The sequence below is a fragment of the Lampris incognitus genome, chromosome 17 (assembly GCF_029633865.1).
Source record: "Lampris incognitus isolate fLamInc1 chromosome 17, fLamInc1.hap2, whole genome shotgun sequence".
Lineage (NCBI taxonomy): Eukaryota > Metazoa > Chordata > Actinopteri > Lampriformes > Lampridae > Lampris > Lampris incognitus.
The window spans coordinates 17956040-17974162 of record NC_079227.1 but is presented as its reverse complement, the minus strand read 5'-3'; the positions used below and the strand labels follow the sequence as shown (position 1 = coordinate 17974162).

General features: G+C 41.2%; 1 protein-coding gene across 1 annotated transcript in view; it reads left to right on the top strand.

Moving 5' to 3' along the window:
* Positions 1-18123, top strand: part of gpam (glycerol-3-phosphate acyltransferase, mitochondrial) — a 42249-nt gene that overhangs the window by 4743 nt on the left and 19383 nt on the right. The window contains exons 2-11 of the mRNA XM_056297474.1: positions 6166-6292; positions 6424-6543; positions 8986-9059; positions 11568-11681; positions 12200-12349; positions 12716-12815; positions 13426-13562; positions 14487-14586; positions 16675-16887; positions 17204-17317. Coding sequence (XP_056153449.1) covers positions 6209-6292; positions 6424-6543; positions 8986-9059; positions 11568-11681; positions 12200-12349; positions 12716-12815; positions 13426-13562; positions 14487-14586; positions 16675-16887; positions 17204-17317 — 1206 coding nt within the window. The 5' untranslated portion in view covers positions 6166-6208. The remainder of the gene's footprint in view (positions 1-6165; positions 6293-6423; positions 6544-8985; positions 9060-11567; positions 11682-12199; positions 12350-12715; positions 12816-13425; positions 13563-14486; positions 14587-16674; positions 16888-17203; positions 17318-18123) is intronic.

Below are 18123 nucleotides of genomic sequence, written 5' to 3'. Positions count from 1 at the left end.
AAGGGTTTTCTAATCATCAATTAGCCTTCTGAGCCAATGAGCAAACACATTGCACCATTAGAACACTGGAGTGATAGTTGCTTGAAATGGGCCTCTATACACCTATGTAGATATTGCACCAAAAACCAGACATTTGCAGCTAGAATAGTCATTTACCACATTAGCAATGTATAGAGTGTATTTCTTTAAAGTTAAGACTAGTTTAAAGTTATCTTCATTGAAAAGTACAGTGCTTTTCCTTCAAAAATATGGACATTTCAATGTGATCCCAAACTTTTGAACGGTAGTGTATATATATATATATATATATATATATATATATATATATGTGTGTGTGTGTGTGTGTGTGTATACACATAAAAATCCAGTTGGTTAAGTAAATTTTCTGAGACAGTACAAGCCTGTTTCATGCTATAAGCAATCGTCGGCTGCAATCATCATCACCCACAGACACAGTCTGTGTGTGTGTGTGTGTGTGTGTGTGTGTGTGTGTATCTATCTATATATATATATATATATATATATATATAGATACACACATACATATATTTAAGGGAAATATATGGGTTCTACAAAAATTCGAATTTTGCATTTTTGTATGTTGCACCTCTCCCTTCCCCATTGGACACTGCACATGATGTGCATGATGAGGCAGTAAATGGTATGTCCTTTCCTCGAGTAGCTTTATTGACAGCTGATGATTGCTTATGGCATGAAACAGGCTTGTCCTGTCTCATAAAGAATTTACTTGACTCACAGGATTATTTTGTTCCTTATTTGTTGAGAACTCACTGGATTATATATATATATATGTATATGTATATATGTATGTATATATAAAATACACACACATATCCTAATGGCCCAAAGCTCCACCATATTATTGACATTCGTACAGCCTTGATACTTGCATGTAGGTCTATTTGATAAATTTTTGTTTCACGGCAAGGAAATGGAACTACCATGTCAAAATATCTACAGATTTGTATGATTTCTTGCTGTGTAACACCGTGGCAAGAAAATTAACTCTGCTAGTGTGACAATGGCCTACCCTTTTCCACCCATGCCACTCAAAAAGCCAGTGAAACACTGAACATGATGCTGTCAGCATAGTTTTTGATTTAACAAGATTACCAAATAATTACCAAAGAAGACTCCAATTTTCTTTTGAGATGAGAAAAAAAGTAGGTTTGCATTTAGATGGCTTCACTGGTAATCATACAATTACAACCTGAAAGTGATTGTGCCTTTTGAAAATGTCATGCCCTCTTTGCTGATAATAGTAATAATAATGGATTAAATTTATATAGTCCTTTATCTAGACACCCAAAGTGCTTCACGTTGAAGGGGGTAACTCACCTCAACCACCACCAATGTGTAGTGCCCACCTGGGTGATGCGCGGCAGCCATTTTGCACTAGAACGCTCACCACACATCAGCTTGAGGTGGAAAGGGAGGGAATCATTGAATAATACATGAGGGGGATTATTAGGTGAGTCAGGACCTCGGTTAACATCTCATCCAAAGGACGGCATCTCCTACAGCACAGTGTCCCCATCACTGCACTGGGGCATTGGGATTTTTTTTAATTTATTTTTTTTATTAAGATCAGAGGGAAGACTGCCCCTACTGGTCCACCAACACCACTTCAGCAGCAACTTAGTTTTCCCAGGAGGTCTTCCATCGAAATACTAGCCAAGCCCACACCTGCTTAGCTTCTCTCATTCAGCAGAGCCAGGGTACATGTTGGTATGGGTGATCAGCCTATCATTCCATTAGGCTAACCAATCAGGTAGGTAGTTGTCACTGGTGGTGCATTTCTCATGTTCTTTGTTTTTATTCTGAGCAGAAGATGACCCCAATAGGCTTGCTTAGCATCTGTAATCCTTTTGCTTTGTGGGATTATGGTGTTTTTGGAAAGATTTCTCTTGTATTTTTGCTCCAGCTCCACTGAATAGCCAGGCAAAAGGTAAATGATGTACTTCCCTTATCAAATGATATTTTGTTGTTATGCATACTTCTAAGCTCTGCTTTTATCTTCAAGCTGGAAAAAATTGCATCACAGTTGGTTTGTGTGTATTTCCCGGGGTGAGGGTCCTGTGGGATCACTGTTGTTCAGCACCGTTGGGATTCTAAATTCCCAGCCGCTCATGCAGGTGCAAGAGTGTTTGTTCTGCTCCAGAATCTCTGTTAAGATTTCAGCACCTTTTCTATGGAAACAAAATAATACAAAGCAAATGTCAGTGCATATAAAAGAGGTTTGTATTATTGTTGAGCTTTGCGTTGTTTGTATGAAACAAGCTTTTGGCAGAGAGGTGTAAATGAAGGCAGTATATTAGAAAGTGAAATAGAGAAACTTCCCAATAAGGTGGCTTTACAAGTATTTTGATATGGTTGACTAACAGCGGACAACTGTATATTGATGGATTCTAGCAAAGCATGCAACTAATTTGGCCAAATAGCCTGTGCACATTGCAGAAGGCTAAAGGCAACATCGCCCTTCTTTTACACTGAAAATGTGCCCTCTTGTTCATGCACAAACCAGCTGAATTGCACACCGTGTGGCAAGTACACTGACAATGACACACTCAATGTCATCTGTCTGGGATTTTAAAACCTTCTCTGAGGGCATATCTTGAAATTTTAACAGGTGACAATGTCAGATCCTCATGTTACTTCCCCCATATTAAGCAGAATCAGTCTTAGAAATTACCTTCTTAAGCTTCATAGGAAATAGACAGACTTGGGAACAGGGCTGTCAAAAGGTACAGTAATCTTTTAAGGTCCCTACAGGAGCTACCTTTGTTTGATTATTTTTATGAGTTCTATTAAAATGATTGAATCAAAATGAAATGAGAGTAAAGAATGGGGATGGGAAAAGTTGAAGAAGTGAGTTGTAGATGAAAGAGGTGAAAGGAAGACTGTTCAGTGATACAGCTAGTTGAACCGTTTGCACTGCCAGATCAGTCTCCATAATTATAATTGACCTATTTGTTACTGCTACAGAATTGAGACACATTTTGATGTAACTGATGAGGTCAGCTATGTCAGAACACAGTAAATTGGAATTTAAACAAGAGTTTTCCTTAGAGTTCAATTCAAGTCAATTTTATTTGCATGGATCAATATCACAAATTAACAATTTGCCTCGGGGCATTACAGTAATACAACATCCTGTTCTTAGACCCTCGCATTGGATAAGGAACAACTCCCTGAAAAAAAACCCCAACCTTTTACCGGGTGAAAAAATAGAAAGAAACCTCAGGGAGAGCAACATAGGAGGGATCTCTCTCCTAAGATGGACAGACATGCAGTGGATGTCATGTGTAGAATACAACACTGAAAGAGGATAACAGGATTATAATGGTGCTATAAGATATATGAAGAATATGATGTGGATGCCAAGCAGTGTCCAGATGCCACCAGAACAGCCTAGGACCTGAGTCATGTGACCACCATCACCATGTAGACGTGACAAGAGGACAGACTACACATGCACACTGGGGAGACTTACATCTCACTATTCATATACACGGCAGAAGAGACAAGAAAAGATATTAGTCACACATCAGAGACAGAGAGAAGGATACAGCATTGAAACAGGATAACAAAATTATATGGATTTATAAAAGAATGTGATGAGCAGGATGCCAAGGAGCATCCAGGTGGCGATCACCCTGGAGACCTGGGAGGAGGACAGACTACACATGCATACAGGGGGGACTCACATCACACCATTCACATACACGGGAGAAGAGACAGAAGAAGACGTCATTCAGAGAGAGAGAAAAGGTGTGCGTGAGAAGAGAACAGTTGCAATAATCTGTACTCTATAATCTCGTCGGCAGAACAGTACTTGGTAAATTCATTGAGACAGAAACCGACCTGCAATGCATTACAGGTCCGTGAAGTACTTTATTTAAAGGCAACTAATTGTAGGTTAAGGCAAAAAGATGAGTTTTAAGTTTGGATTTAAATGACTCCACAGACTCTGATTGTCTGACCACAGCAGAGTTGCTCTGAAGTCTTAAGTAGTTTTGCACCTCGGTTTATTTGCCATCCTTTTCATCTTTGAACTGACACTTAGTAACCTCAGTCCCTCTGATCGTTGGGTGAGGAATACTGTTGGCTCGCTGCACTGCGTTTCGCTGTGCTGCACTGCACTGCAAAGAGAGGAGGGCCATTTGTAAGCACCAAGACCTGGCCTGCCATCTGTGACTCAAGCCAAAATTCCTGACTAGGAGCTTTTTTAGACTTTATCTCCTGTCTCCTCAAGGTTGGCAGATATGCTACATAGAGTGCACCATAGTGCTCTAGGACTGCTGTACATAAAGAGAATGAAACACTGAATAAAAGGTTTATAAAACAGAGAATACTCTGTCCTCATTTGATGTGACACAGACCAGTTGTTCTTAACGTTGCACTGGGGCACTTGCAAGGTTTCCCTAAACAAGGAACATTTGGACTAATTATTTTTTACCACACATCAGATTCAGCATAATTTCACACAGGCACCCAAATGTATTTGGTCATAGCCTCCAATCTCTGGATCCCTACTTGAAGTATAGACAGCTGGGAAACTGTACTAAATTGTGTTCAGATGTGTTTATTTGTCCTCTACATCACACACCTCTACATCAAAAATGATCTGGAGCCTCCGACACAGGCCATAAATTAATCATCAGGGTGAGAGGATGGATAAGTATGAGGGGAGGATGTCCTGCTGCTCCATCCATGGAACTGAACTGATTTTTGTGGTCCACAAGACCAGGGGTGCTCCCTTCGTTCTTACAGACTCTGCTGATATCCAACAAATAGAAAATACAGAACATACAGAGATGTTTTGTATATGTACCTATGTACACTTGTGTGTTTGTGCGTGTGTGCTGCTAGGCATCAGGATTTGAGTGTTCTGTAAAGTAATGAGTGTTGTGAGAATGTTATTAGCAGGCACAGGAGCATTACAGTGGAAAGATTAGAGTGTGTGTGTGTGTGTGTGTGTATGCATGTGTCTGTGTTTGTGTGTGCGTGTGTGCTGGGGGGCATGATTAGAGAGTGCAGACCTCCGTCACAACCTGACACCAGAGGGCAAAGCCTCTAGCCCATAGATCGGCTGACACTGGAGCACTGGGTGCAGTACCAACAAAGAACAGGAAGTGTAAAAAAAGATGTCCCGTGTTGGCTGTGTCACCAGCCACATGGTACCCCGTGACCTTTTCAAACTGTGGCCCATCCCTCAGTGCTTCATTCTGACCTGAGCTGCACTTAACACGTGTATATTTTGTCATGTAATCGTTTTAGTACACATCAAATGACAGATATTTATACAACACGTTTTTCTCATTTTAGAATGAAACCTGTAATGGAGCATATAAGGACCATGTTATGATCTGGACAGTGGACACAGATATAAACAAATCAAACCCTTGGAGATGCTATTCGGATATTTATGCAGTGAGTGGAAACATGAGTCTTTGTCACTTGCTTATTGGGTATCATGCTTCTAGCAAACGTTACAGGCCTTATAACAAGGCCTGTAATACTCGGCTTGTTAGAAGTTTGGATTTCTACCACCTGAGCAATCCCAAATGTGAGGTGAGAAATGGACGAACCAAAACCCTAATGAGTCATTGCACTTCACAGATAATTTGGACTGATTTGGCTCATGCCCTAGCAGTGTGGCACTACACGCAAACACAAAGTTGCTCTCTAATCGGTTTCCATTCAATAAAAATGTAGGTTAGGTTTGGTAGCTTTTGTTCCCCTGGCTGTCTAGGTGAAATGGTGCTTCTTGATTGGCCTGATTAAGGGCCGAGCTAGCCCTTACAAATGATATGTGAAGTTGTTTTGAGCAGACTTAAACTTTTTGTTCAGATTTTGAGGTTTGCTTTTATTTGATTTCTCCGACATGAGTCAAAGACCACAAAAAAAACAGATGTCAGATCATTTCAATTTTCTGGGATACAGCATGGTTAGAAACTTGTATGAAGTCCTTTGAATTGCTTGAGGCTAATCACCTTTCTATTTTATGACAAAAAGATACCGAAAAAGTACCAGCGAAGTTCACATTTCTAAAGACACGTTAGCAACCAGCTTCTGTTTGCTAAAACTACCTTTACTCTGGTAATTTGAAATGAAGTCCTTTGGTTTCCATGTGTCTGACAGCTTGCCAGCTGGTGGTGTACGATCTAAAAGGAGGGGTGAAGAGATGGAGTTGTCAGACGGCCTGTTGCTGCAGGTCAACAATGGTGAGCAAGGGGCTAACCGCTGGAAACCATCCAACGATGACTCGGTAAGCCCAAAGTCTACACCCTCAATTCATAATCCATCTATGCTTTGATCTTAGCAAGATGTTGTTTCTGGGCCTTGGTTTGTTATGTACCCTCACTCTCAGTGGTTGTGTGTGTGTCTGTGTGTATACAGGATCGTAGCTCTAGCCCCTCAGTGCTGCGCTGTCTTGGCAGCACATGGAAGGAAGGCCTGCTGAATAGGAAGAGACCCTTTGTAGGCCGCTGCTGCCACTCCTGTACACCACAGAGCCAGGTACATTTACACCAAGTTTAACCAACACTGGACACCAGCCAGGTCTCATATGAGTTGTGCTGATGTGTGTTGTTGTTGATAATTGGGGAGGAAAGTTGGTAATATGCAATGTATCTGCCAGTAAGGTAATAGGTGAAGTGTTCAGGACTTAAATCGCTATATCACAGGCCATTTTAACATTAGAATTAGTCATTTGACATAAACTACCTTCAGAGATCCTATGAATTATAAGATTAACAATTAGTTGCTTTTTGTAATTTTATTTTCACCCAAAGTGTAGTGTACTATGACTATACTGTATATTTCATTTGATAATTAATCCAAAGTTACCCAAAATATAGGATTAAATGAATAAAATCAAAATTATCTTGACCCTAAATAGCATATGACTGGTGACCACTGTCTTACATTGCAAGATATTTGTGTCATGTCATGATGTCGATATGATCTCAGTAAGCTGAACTGGTAGATCTTGTACCTGGGATTTTTTCTCTCCAAATGATCTAATAGGAAATGCAAAAAAAGCCTCCCCCATGCTTTCAAAGGTACCTTATCATGCACTTGTACAAAGTACCAGTGTGAGAGTGCAACTACTTAACTCTGTTCTCGACACAGATATCGTCATGCCTTGCTGATATCTCTGCGTGGATAAAAAAAACGCCACCTTCTGCTTAACCTATCTAAGACTGAGCTCCTTGTCATCCCAGCCAGTCCATTCTTACAACAACAGATCAATATCCAGCTTGGATCAACCCAACTCATGACCACAAAGTCTGCCCGAAACCTGAGTGTCATGATTGATGACCAACTAACCTTTAAGGTTCATGTGGCCTCGATTGCTCGGTCATGCCGATTTGCCCTGTACAACATCAGGAAAATTAGACCCTACCTGTCTGAGCATACAGCACAACTCCTGGTACAGGCTCTTGTAATATCACGTATTGACTACTGCAACTCCAGTAAGCCAGTAAGGAGCTGCAGCCCTTTCAAACTACTTTGAACTACTTTCAAACTTCTGCAAATGATCCAGAACGATCCAATCAACCCAAAACAGCACATGTCACTCCGCCGTTCATATCCCTCCACTGGCTCCCAGTTGCTGCCCACATCAAATTCAAAGCCTTAATGCTTGCTTACAAAATAGCAACTAAAACGGCTTCCGCCTACCTGAACTCCCTCATTCAGGTCTACACTCAGTCCAAGTCCTGCTCACTACGCTCTATGCACCCTATGCATTGCCTTTGTGCACTGCCTGTTGACACCTGTGTCCTATCGGACTTGAAACTCGTTTTTTTTTACACTTACTTGCGTTGTCGCCTCCTGACTAGATCCTTGCTTGTGTTGCGTTAACTCTCAGATGTACATCGCTTTGGATAAAAGCGTCTGCTAAATGAAATTGTAAATTGTAAAACTGTTCACCTCAGTCCAGTTTCTACTGCATTGTACTTTGCCAGCTGTCCCATCAAGGTAGCCTACATGGTATTCTCACCCATAAATACACAACCTCAACCTTGCCACACAACCACTTTGCACTCACTTAGGTCTAGCTGTCCCTAGGCAACACTTGATCTTGTAAATTCTGACTGAGCATTTGTCATGTCAAGTTTGTGGTAAAATCCATAGACATTTTTAATACTTTTCTTACTTTACTTCACCAGGTACTTGTGACAATGTACTATATGGAAATTAGGGGGGGAAAAACAATTGAAACAGTATTGACCTATATGATGCAAAGCAAAAAAACATGTCCTGCCACAAGTACAGAAATCATAACCAACATGTAATTGATACAGTTTTCATCAAATCAGTGTTGATGCCGAATATTTGTGATTACTTGGTTTTTAATTTCAAAATCCAAGAGAATATTGGCTGTGGGGGTTTTTTGCTTTTTGGTCCGATTGTTTTTACTTCTTGGTCTTGGCTAAAATCTGAAGGAAAACCAGAGGGTAGGCATTGATATATATAGGGTAAAAGGGATGTTGTTGATGAGAAAGATGGGGGGTATACAGTCATAATTGTTAGCTCTTGACTCGCAAAATCTGCTTATGCACATCTCAATAACTGAACTCAAATGCCTTCTTCAATTTAACTTCAGATCAGAGATCAGAGGAAACATCCAGATAAACGTCTTTTAAATTTATGGTATTCTTGAAAATAGCTCATTTCCTGAGGGCAAGAGATATTGTTCACTTCCTTTTGCTGATCATAACAGTATAGCCACCACTAGCCTCAAGATAGCTCTTTAGCTTTCAGATTGTTTGGGCTTGGTGAGGAACGATAATGTTAGAAAGGTGTTTCTCCACATATTAGGTGGAGGTTCTGTGATAAAAAGCACCAGTGAAATTCAAATAATGATGAGGAATATTTTTTAGACAATAACTAACCTGTCCGTTGTGCACCTGTCCTGAGGGTACTTTTCATTTTTACATTTTTCTCTTCAAGGAGAGACTCTTCAACCCCAGCATTCCCTCTCTGGGATTGCGTAATGTCATCTACATCAATGAGACCCATACCAGGTAAACAATGCCGAATCTTTCCCATGGTATATCTCTTCCTGTCAATGTTATTTAATTGTGAATAGGTCAGGGGAACTTGTTCAGCCATTGAAACTATGGCTGTCTCCTTTTGGCCTACCAACCCGATGACCTTTACAATGAGTTTGCATCTTCCATGTGGTATTGGCATGCAGGTAGGGATGCACCGATACAGTACTTGGTATTGGCCCGATACTGTCTTCATCTACTCATACTTGTAAAACTACTCCCATACAACAGCACCTGATACCCAACTAGACAATCCCATTTGAAATTGTGGAAAGTGAGCAGTGCCTTTTTTTCTCCATTTGTACGGGAAGAGGAGGAGATGGAGCCAGATAGACAACGCAAAGTGATGGCTTGAAAGCAGACAAACACGTTGATGTGTCATTTGTCCAAATGGAGAAAGAAATGACAAAGTTACAAGGGTGTGTAATTTGGATGGGTGCAGACAGCCCAGGCAAGGGCGCGGCATGTCACGTGGGCAGGGCGTAGCGGAGGTTTTTTTTTACCTGCTAAACCGACTGTGAGTGTGTTGCATGCCAGCCGTGTTTTCTGCTTCACTTCAGCTTCAACAGGTAAAAACTACATAGAGCTAGGCGTCCAGGTGGTGTGGCGGTCTATTCTGTTGCCAACCAACACGGGGATTGCCGGTTCGAATCCCCTTTTGCCTCCAGCTTGGTTGGGCATCCCTACAGACACAATTGGCCGTGTCTGTGGGTGGGAAGCTGGATGTGAGCATGTGTCCTGGTCGCTGCACTAATACCTCCTCTGGTCGGTCGGGGCGCCTGTTCGGGGGGGAGGGGGAACTGGGGGGAATAGCGTGATCCCCCCACGTGCTACATCCCCCTGGTGAAACTCCTCACTGTCAGGTGAAAAGAAGCGGCTGGCGATTCCACATGTATCGGAGGAGGCATGTGGTAGTCTGCAGCCCTCTAGATCAGCAGGGGGAGTGGATCAGCAACCGGGATGGCTCGGAAGAGTGGGGTAATTGGCCAGATACAATTGGGGAGCAAAGGGGGGGGGGGGACACCAAAAAAAAACAAACTACATAGAACTGTGTAAAAAAAAAAAGTTCAATCTGTTTAAAAATGATTAAGATAAATATCTCATTGCATCAGAGGCAATGCAGTGCAGCAATGCAACCTTATGAGGGTTTTTTTCATCACACAATAAAATAAAGCAATCTAATCAATGTGTATCCATGATTCTAAGTTAAAACAATCTTGTTAATCAAGTCAGTGCCAGTTAATATAGCGTACACTTCCTAACCCTGCATAACCAACTGCATTATCACTTGGCAAAACTCAATATGCACGCAGAAATCTTCTCAGAAAACACAGCTTGCAGGCCATCACATGCAACACAGACACAGTTGGTGAACCCCGCTCCGTCCCGCCCACGTGACGTGCCGTGTCTGTGCCTGGTGTCTTTTAAGGGTTAGTCCTCACAGACAGCACTAACATATGATAACATATCATTTCACTTGTTCTGCTTCAGTTGTATGTTGTGTGGTACTGAAATCCACTGAATGTGTTACAGGTTACATCTAAGTGAAATGTGTGAAAGTGCCATGTTTTTTTCAGGAAAATACAAAATTGAATGTTAAAATGTCATCAGCAAACAGCATCATGTTGTATATTTAATTTCTTACTGTCAGAAAGTGAGGAATATCTGAGGAAAATTAAACTTTTTTCAGTTTTCAAAGTCAATTTTTGGACTGTAATAGTATTAATAAGTACTCATATCGGTACTCGGAATCAGCAAGCACCCAAATGTAAGTACTTGTTCTTGGTCTGAAAAAAGTGGTATCGATGCAACCCTACATGCAAGCCAGCGAACCAACTTGTTCATTGTTGGTGTTCACATGTGGCAGTGATGATGTATGAAAAAGGAAAGTTGCTGAAGTGAAATGCAGTCTGTGAGGCTGAGGGTTAAGAGTACTTCTCTATTTGATCCAGTCAAAAGGCAAACATGAATAATTGACTGTGTCTGTTAGTGGACACCAGCCTCAGATCAAGTGACTAACCTCAACGGGCAAAACTCTGTTAACTACCCCAATATCTCACAATATAAACTCTACAGTATGCACAGTACTGTACAATATCAACACAGTCCCTGTATAAGTATAGATGATGAGGATGATGATGATAGACAGCTTACTATTAGGTCTTTATAGGAATGCTTAAATGTAGGCTGGCTGTCATGTTGCTCAGAACATGGGTAACGTTGAAGTTGAAATACTAGTTTATGATCATTTTTACCATCTGTACTATCAGCATATATGTATGGCCGTCACAGTTTTCAATCTTCTCAATTAAACCATTGAAGTGCAGAATTTGATTCAAAGTATTCGTTATAATATGTGTTTATGTCAGAGAGGTTGAGTACAAAATTGTTAATGTAGCTTTTGGTGTGTTACTGTACATATGGCAGTCTTTCTGAGAATGTGTTTTCTTAGTGTGTGTATTTGTATATCTGTGCATGCAGACAGCGGGGCTGGCTGGCACGCAGGCTGAGCTATGTGTTGTTTGTCCTGGAGAGAGATGTCCACAAGGACATGTTTGCCCGGAACGTGGTCGACAATGTACTCAATAACAGCAGGTAGGACTCAACATAACTACCATCCCATTTAATAATGAACATCTCACTGAACGCTTAATACATTTATGGGTATATGCATTGACAGTGTTGGTCACACGCTGTCTTTTTAAGGCCAAACATGGAATGAGAACCCTAACCCCTGAAGTTACTGTGGGTGGATACATTGGGTATTTGGTGGATGATTCATTGGTTGATAGGGAAACATGGTAGTGATAGACACCAACTTGCAAGATCCCTGTGTTTACATGAAATGGTAGATGAATAAAGTGGAGTGTAGGATAGACCCAAGCTAGTTATAAAACCCATATATAAATATTGACCCAAGCTAGTTATAATACCCATATGCATGAATATTGAATCAGAATTTTGACACCTTGGGACAAATTGTCCAGGTAAACTTGAATTTCGCAAGGTCAAGATATGAACCCAAGGTTCTGAATGTAAATGATATGGATAATGGTGTTAATAACCTTAAAGCAGCAACCTTTAGACCCTTGATTTTCTCTTGATTGTCACAGGGTGCAGACTGCTATCGTGGAGGTGGCCACAGACTTTGAGCCTACAGCCAGCCAACGTGGGCAGGAGCACAAAGCTGTCAGCAAAGTAAGACGGAAAGCCAGAGGCTTCCTTCAAGAGATGGTGGCCAACATCTCACCAGCCTTCATTAGGTATACCTCAATGATTTTTCAGTTTTCGGGTTGATGTTGCCCGGCACATTGGATGTACTTGGATTATAGGGGTCTCAAATTATCCTATCATGATGTCCTGAGGAGAGCCCTGGAGTAGGATGTCCATCATATTGCACTCAAGTCAGACCTTTCATATAATACTGCAACTGCACATAGAGTACTTTTTTTCTGTGGTACATGTATGTCAATGTTCCTTTCTCATGTTCAATGATTTGTAGTATAGTATCACACCTCGAATGCATGTCAGGATATTATGCAAACTTGTTTTGAGTTTGATTCTCACTGTCACATTTTGAAATTTTTAAATATATATTTTCTTTGTTTTTAAAAAAAAAATCAATCCAGACTTACAGGTTGGGTGCTCCTTAAGCTTTTTAATGGATTCTTCTGGAGCATCCAGATTCATAAGGGCCAGCTCGAGATGGTCAAGAAAGCTGCTACAGAGGTCAGCAACAATTGCACTCAACATAAAAACACATTGTTTTACCATGACATGACGGTCTGCTTATCAAGATAGACATGGTGCGATTTCTTAGACATGTACTTACTGAAAGTCAACAACATTTTACAGGATAGAATACAGATAATGTTCACAAACCGAGATATTAACAATTTAATCATTCTCTTTGTACTGCATATGCACTTTCATAACCACTGATGGCTATGTGTATCCTACCCACCCCATCTTGTCATCATTGTAGTCACACTAGAAATCTTTGGAAATTATGCAGTTGATACAAGCAAATTACACACAATGCACTCTAAACTATCCACCTTGCTAGCCCTTAGAAATGTGGTGATGTTACTTAGCAGTATGCTATGTACATTAGATTTAGGCAGAAGCACAACATCAGCCACAGTATAGATTTTACTTGCATATGGTTAGTGCCTTGCTCCAGGACACAAAGTAATGACAGCACCAGAAGTCAGTTAACAAACTTTCAAATAAGGAGATTCAGCACTTCTTTTGCGATTCCCTAAAATAAGTTTGTCATTGTGTTAATTAATCTGGTAATTTTTGGGCAAGTATTAACTTCTTTTTTCTGTCCTTTCAGCATAATGTGCCCCTGGTGTTCCTCCCTGTTCACAAGTCCCACATTGACTACCTGCTCATCACCTTCATCCTCTTCTGTCACAACATAAAAGCCCCACACATCGCTGCTGGCAACAACCTAAATATCCCTATCTTTAGGTAAGAGGCTGCAAAGCTTGATCAAGTCAGGCCCGGTCAGGAAATAAAGCCACATTCTACACTCAGTGACGGAGAAATAACAGCTGACCTGAGTTCAACGCAGAAGATGTTCTGTCTTTTTACATCCACTTGAACTGAAATAGCCCTTAGACACCGTTTAGCCAGTGACCGGGAGATCAGCAAGAGGGACAAGTTCCCTAGAAACCAATTAGAGAAGGCTGAAAGCTCATTCAGGATGTGTGACCAAGGGCTATTTGTGTGCTGATAGAATGTAAAAAGCCAGGAAGCTGAGCTGAGAACAGGTTGCCGAGCTGCATTATCCTGGCCTGGCTCAGATAGGATTTAAAACTCTTCATTCTTGACTGTTATTTGTTTGTTACACAGAAGTTTGTGACATTGCCTAGGTAGTAACCCCTCCAACCTAGAACCATGAGAGGAAAAAACATGTTCACTACCATATGACCTGTGATGAGTAAATGTATTGGTTATACAAAAGGGCAAGAATATAATTAGAGCTGCATTTTCTCTCCTTTTTTTAAATACTGTCAGCTGTTTATTTGTAATAATCAAAGTAATCAACTATTTTCAGCTGCATCATACTTTATGTGATTTGAAAATTACACGATTACAAGCCCAATCATTACTTGCTTCCAATACTACGACAAATCAGTACGACACAGTGATGCACTTTAATCAGACTTACACCTCAGTCTAGACGTTTACTTGCCAGTATGAGTGTCTGTCATACATTCGTTGGGTAATACAGTTTTTGAAAATAATAATTTAAGGTTGAAACTGAACTGTATTGACATCATCAGATTATGTATCGAGACTAGCATCAGACAGCGGTAAGGACACCGCACTACCCACCTTGCCAAAAGCATATCCAGCTAAATTCCTGCACCTGATCTTATGTTTTTCAAGCACATTGATCCGTAAGCTGGGAGGGTTTTTCATACGGCGGAAACTGGATGAGACCGAGGATGGGAAGAAAGACATTCTGTACAGATCACTGTTACATGCAGTAAGTCCTAACAGCATGCAGGTTTTCTGTAGCCTTTGTTTTATATAAAGGCCGATGTCATGTTTGTGGGGAGTCTCCCTGTGTATGCATTTTTGTGTGTTGCATTCCTGTTTATGTGAAACCACAATTAGTCTTCATGCATGTGTGTGTCTGTTCTCTGTATGCCAGTTGTGCATGTTTGTATTTTTTTCTACCATTCTATTGTTTTATTGGCTGGATCTATACTGGGAATTCATCAGTTGAGCCCCAGGGCTTTGGTCTGGAGCTGTATTCTCTCCTCTCCACTCCCTGGGTGGTGCACAGTCAAGGCTCTGACTCATCACCCTCTCTCTTGTCTCTGCTGCAAAACGCTGTGTTACGTAATTCGGCTCTCGCTCGGTTACCTTTCTAGTTAGAATTTCCAGGCCTGCCACATATTTTCAAAGGGATTTACCAGTCAAACTCATGTTCAATGACATTTTACATTTTAGGGAGTCAGCAGATGGAGTTTTCCAATAGCGCTTGCATCAAAGATAAAATGCTATGCATGTTCTGAGTCAGTACCAGCATTGATGCTTTCTGTATGTCCTCAACTATTATTGTAACTTGAGTAGGCCCTTGCATGTTCTGATAAAATTTGGCAAAAATGTAGCTTTATAACATGTGATACAGAAAGCCTGGTTGTTGGTCCTATTGAGAATGTATAGCAATTCCTATGACTGCCAAAGTCTAAGCTACGCCAGCATCATATCGTGGATGTATATAAAACACTGCTTGAAACATTCTTCTAACAATTAACTACATTTTCTTCCGCTATTAACACAGATAAATCTGCAAGGCTGTTTTGGATAAAAGTAATGCCAGACCCTAATAAATCGGCCTCTTAAAAAACCTCAAATAAGGACTTTGTGCTCAGCTTTTTGGGATAATGCTGTGTAAAGAGCCTCAATTAATGAGAACAATTGAAGTAGAACTAATGGGAAACAGTGCTTAAAACATTAATGCCTCTCCATCGTCAGCTATTTGTACAATGATTTTCAATAGCAAGCATTTTGTGCACTTCCCACAAAATGGAAAGGCTGCTTAGCGAATTAGGTCATTGGTGACATTCCAAAACAAAAAAGAATTAGTAATGATTTTATTTTTGGTTTTTTGAGTGGGGGCAGATTGTAAAGGAGATAAATCCCCTTTTGTATTCCACCTTAAGATCAGATCATCTGGCTTAATCATGGCCATTTGCTAGAAAGAGTGTTCAGTGGCAGTGTGAGATATATATATATATATATATATATATATAAAAATTTGTCTAGTGGACATTTGCTACTGAAATTATGAAAAATATGCAGCAACTGCTGCTTTAACAAAAAAAACCCAAAACCAAACATTGGTGCTTTTAAGATCCTATCAAAGATTGAGACTTAAGACTTGAGAAGGACATTTTTCACATGTTCATGTCAGTCGTGTTCAGGTTGTTGGCTGCATTTTACCACAGGCACAAGTACAGGCAATTAAAACAGTATTTGGCCCTGCAACCTTGGTTACCCTTAAAGAGAGAGTGCAGAATGGATCACATTGTATTCCAAATGTGGCAGCCCGGGGTCTATTTCAGGCCAAATTATTTCTCCCCCTAAGTCTCTATATCACAAGAGACAGCTGTGTACTCAAAGTAGTAAGGCTTAACACAGCATGACCGCCCTGGCATGTACCCAATTGCTGTGTATGAGGTGAAACTGTGTCCCAGCACCATGGGTGATGACCTCAGACCGAACTCACGCTCAGGCCACACTGTACAGCAGTACAGTCTTAATATGCCCGATGTCCGCAACTGCATTGCAGTCAAGTTTGTGTGCATGAGCTTTGAGGAATGAACTGTAGAGATTATTATAACGAATGATCCTTTTCACCCATAGTGTCACTAATCAAAGTGCCTGTCTATGTTTTTCTGTTTCTCTTGTCTTTGCTTCTGCCACTGCACCTGCAACCTTTTTTATACTCACTCCCCATCATCCCACATACCTGGCTTTATCTCTGTCTCTGTCTCTGCCTCTCACCTGCCTCTCTTCTTTTTCACCCCTTTCCCGTCCACCCCCCACCCCCCGTCTCCTACAGTACACGGAAGAGTTGTTGCGTCAGCAGCAGTTTTTGGAGGTCTACCTGGAGGGCACACGTTCCCGCAGCGGCAAGCCATCTCCGGCACGTGCTGGCATGCTCTCCATTGTGGTGGACACACTGTGCACCGGCTCCATCTCAGATGTGCTGGTGGTGCCAGTTGGCATCTCCTACGACCGTATCATTGAAGGCAACTACAACAGCGAGCAACTGGTGAGGCAAGGAATGATGACGTTGTGTGTGTGTGTGTGTGTGTGTGTGTGTGTGTGTGTGTGCAGGACATGACAATGATTAAAATCAGAATACAGTTGTGACATCGGGGTTTCAGACAAGAGAGACATTGGAGTCCTTGTGATTTCAGAGTGTGATAATGAGTCTGTTTTTGGCACTTGAAGCAGTGTCAATGGGATAAAGAAAACGTATATTCACTATGTGTTTGAGGATTATAATGTTGTTTCAGTGTGAGTCTCTGGTGCCCTGTATGACTTCACCGGCACACTGACAGCCCTCCCCTCCTCAATTCCACCAGGGCAAACCCAAGAAGAATGAGAGTCTGTGGGGCGTTGCATGTGGAGTGTTTCGGATGCTGAGGAAGAACTACGGCTGTGTTAGAGTTGACTTCACCCAGCCTTTCTCCCTAAAGGTTACTGATAACACATTTCTAATCACATATACACATGCACAACTACAGATATACACGTCTTAAGTTAGATATTGGACTTATTTCACTCGCTTATTTAGGATTGTCTGACAGACATTGTTCAAACTGATAAACTTTATTGTTTTTTGCAAGTATTCACTCATTTTGAATGTGATATCTGCAACACGTTCCAAAAAACCTGGGACAGGGTCAACAAAAGATTGGGAAAGTTGAGAAATGTTTGGAACATTCCACAGGTGAACAGGTTTATTGGAAAGAGGTGAGTGTCATGATTGGGTATAAAAGGAGCATCCCCAAAAGGCAAAGTTCAAAAGCCAGCATCTGTGATGGTATGGGGGTGTGTTAGTGCCCATGGCATGGGTAACTTGCACATCTGTGAAGGCACCATTAATGCTGAAAGGTACATACAGGTTTTGGAGTAACATATGCTGCCGTCCAAGCGACGTCTTTTTCAGGGACGTCCCTGCTTATTTCAGCAAGACAATGCCAAGTCACATTCTGCACGTGTTCCAACAGCGGGGCTTCGAAGTAAAAGAGTGCGGGTACTAGACTGGCCTGCCTGCAGTCCAGACCTGTCTCCCATTGAAAATGTGTGGCACATTATGAAGCGCAAAATACGACAACGGAGACCCCGGACTGCTTAGCAACTGAAGTCGTACATAAAGCAAGAATGGGAAAGAATTCCACCTACAAAGCTTCAACAATTAGTGTCCTCAGTTCCCAAACGCATATTGAGTGTTGTTAAAAGGAAAGGTGATGTAAACAGTGGTAAACATGCCCCTGTCCCA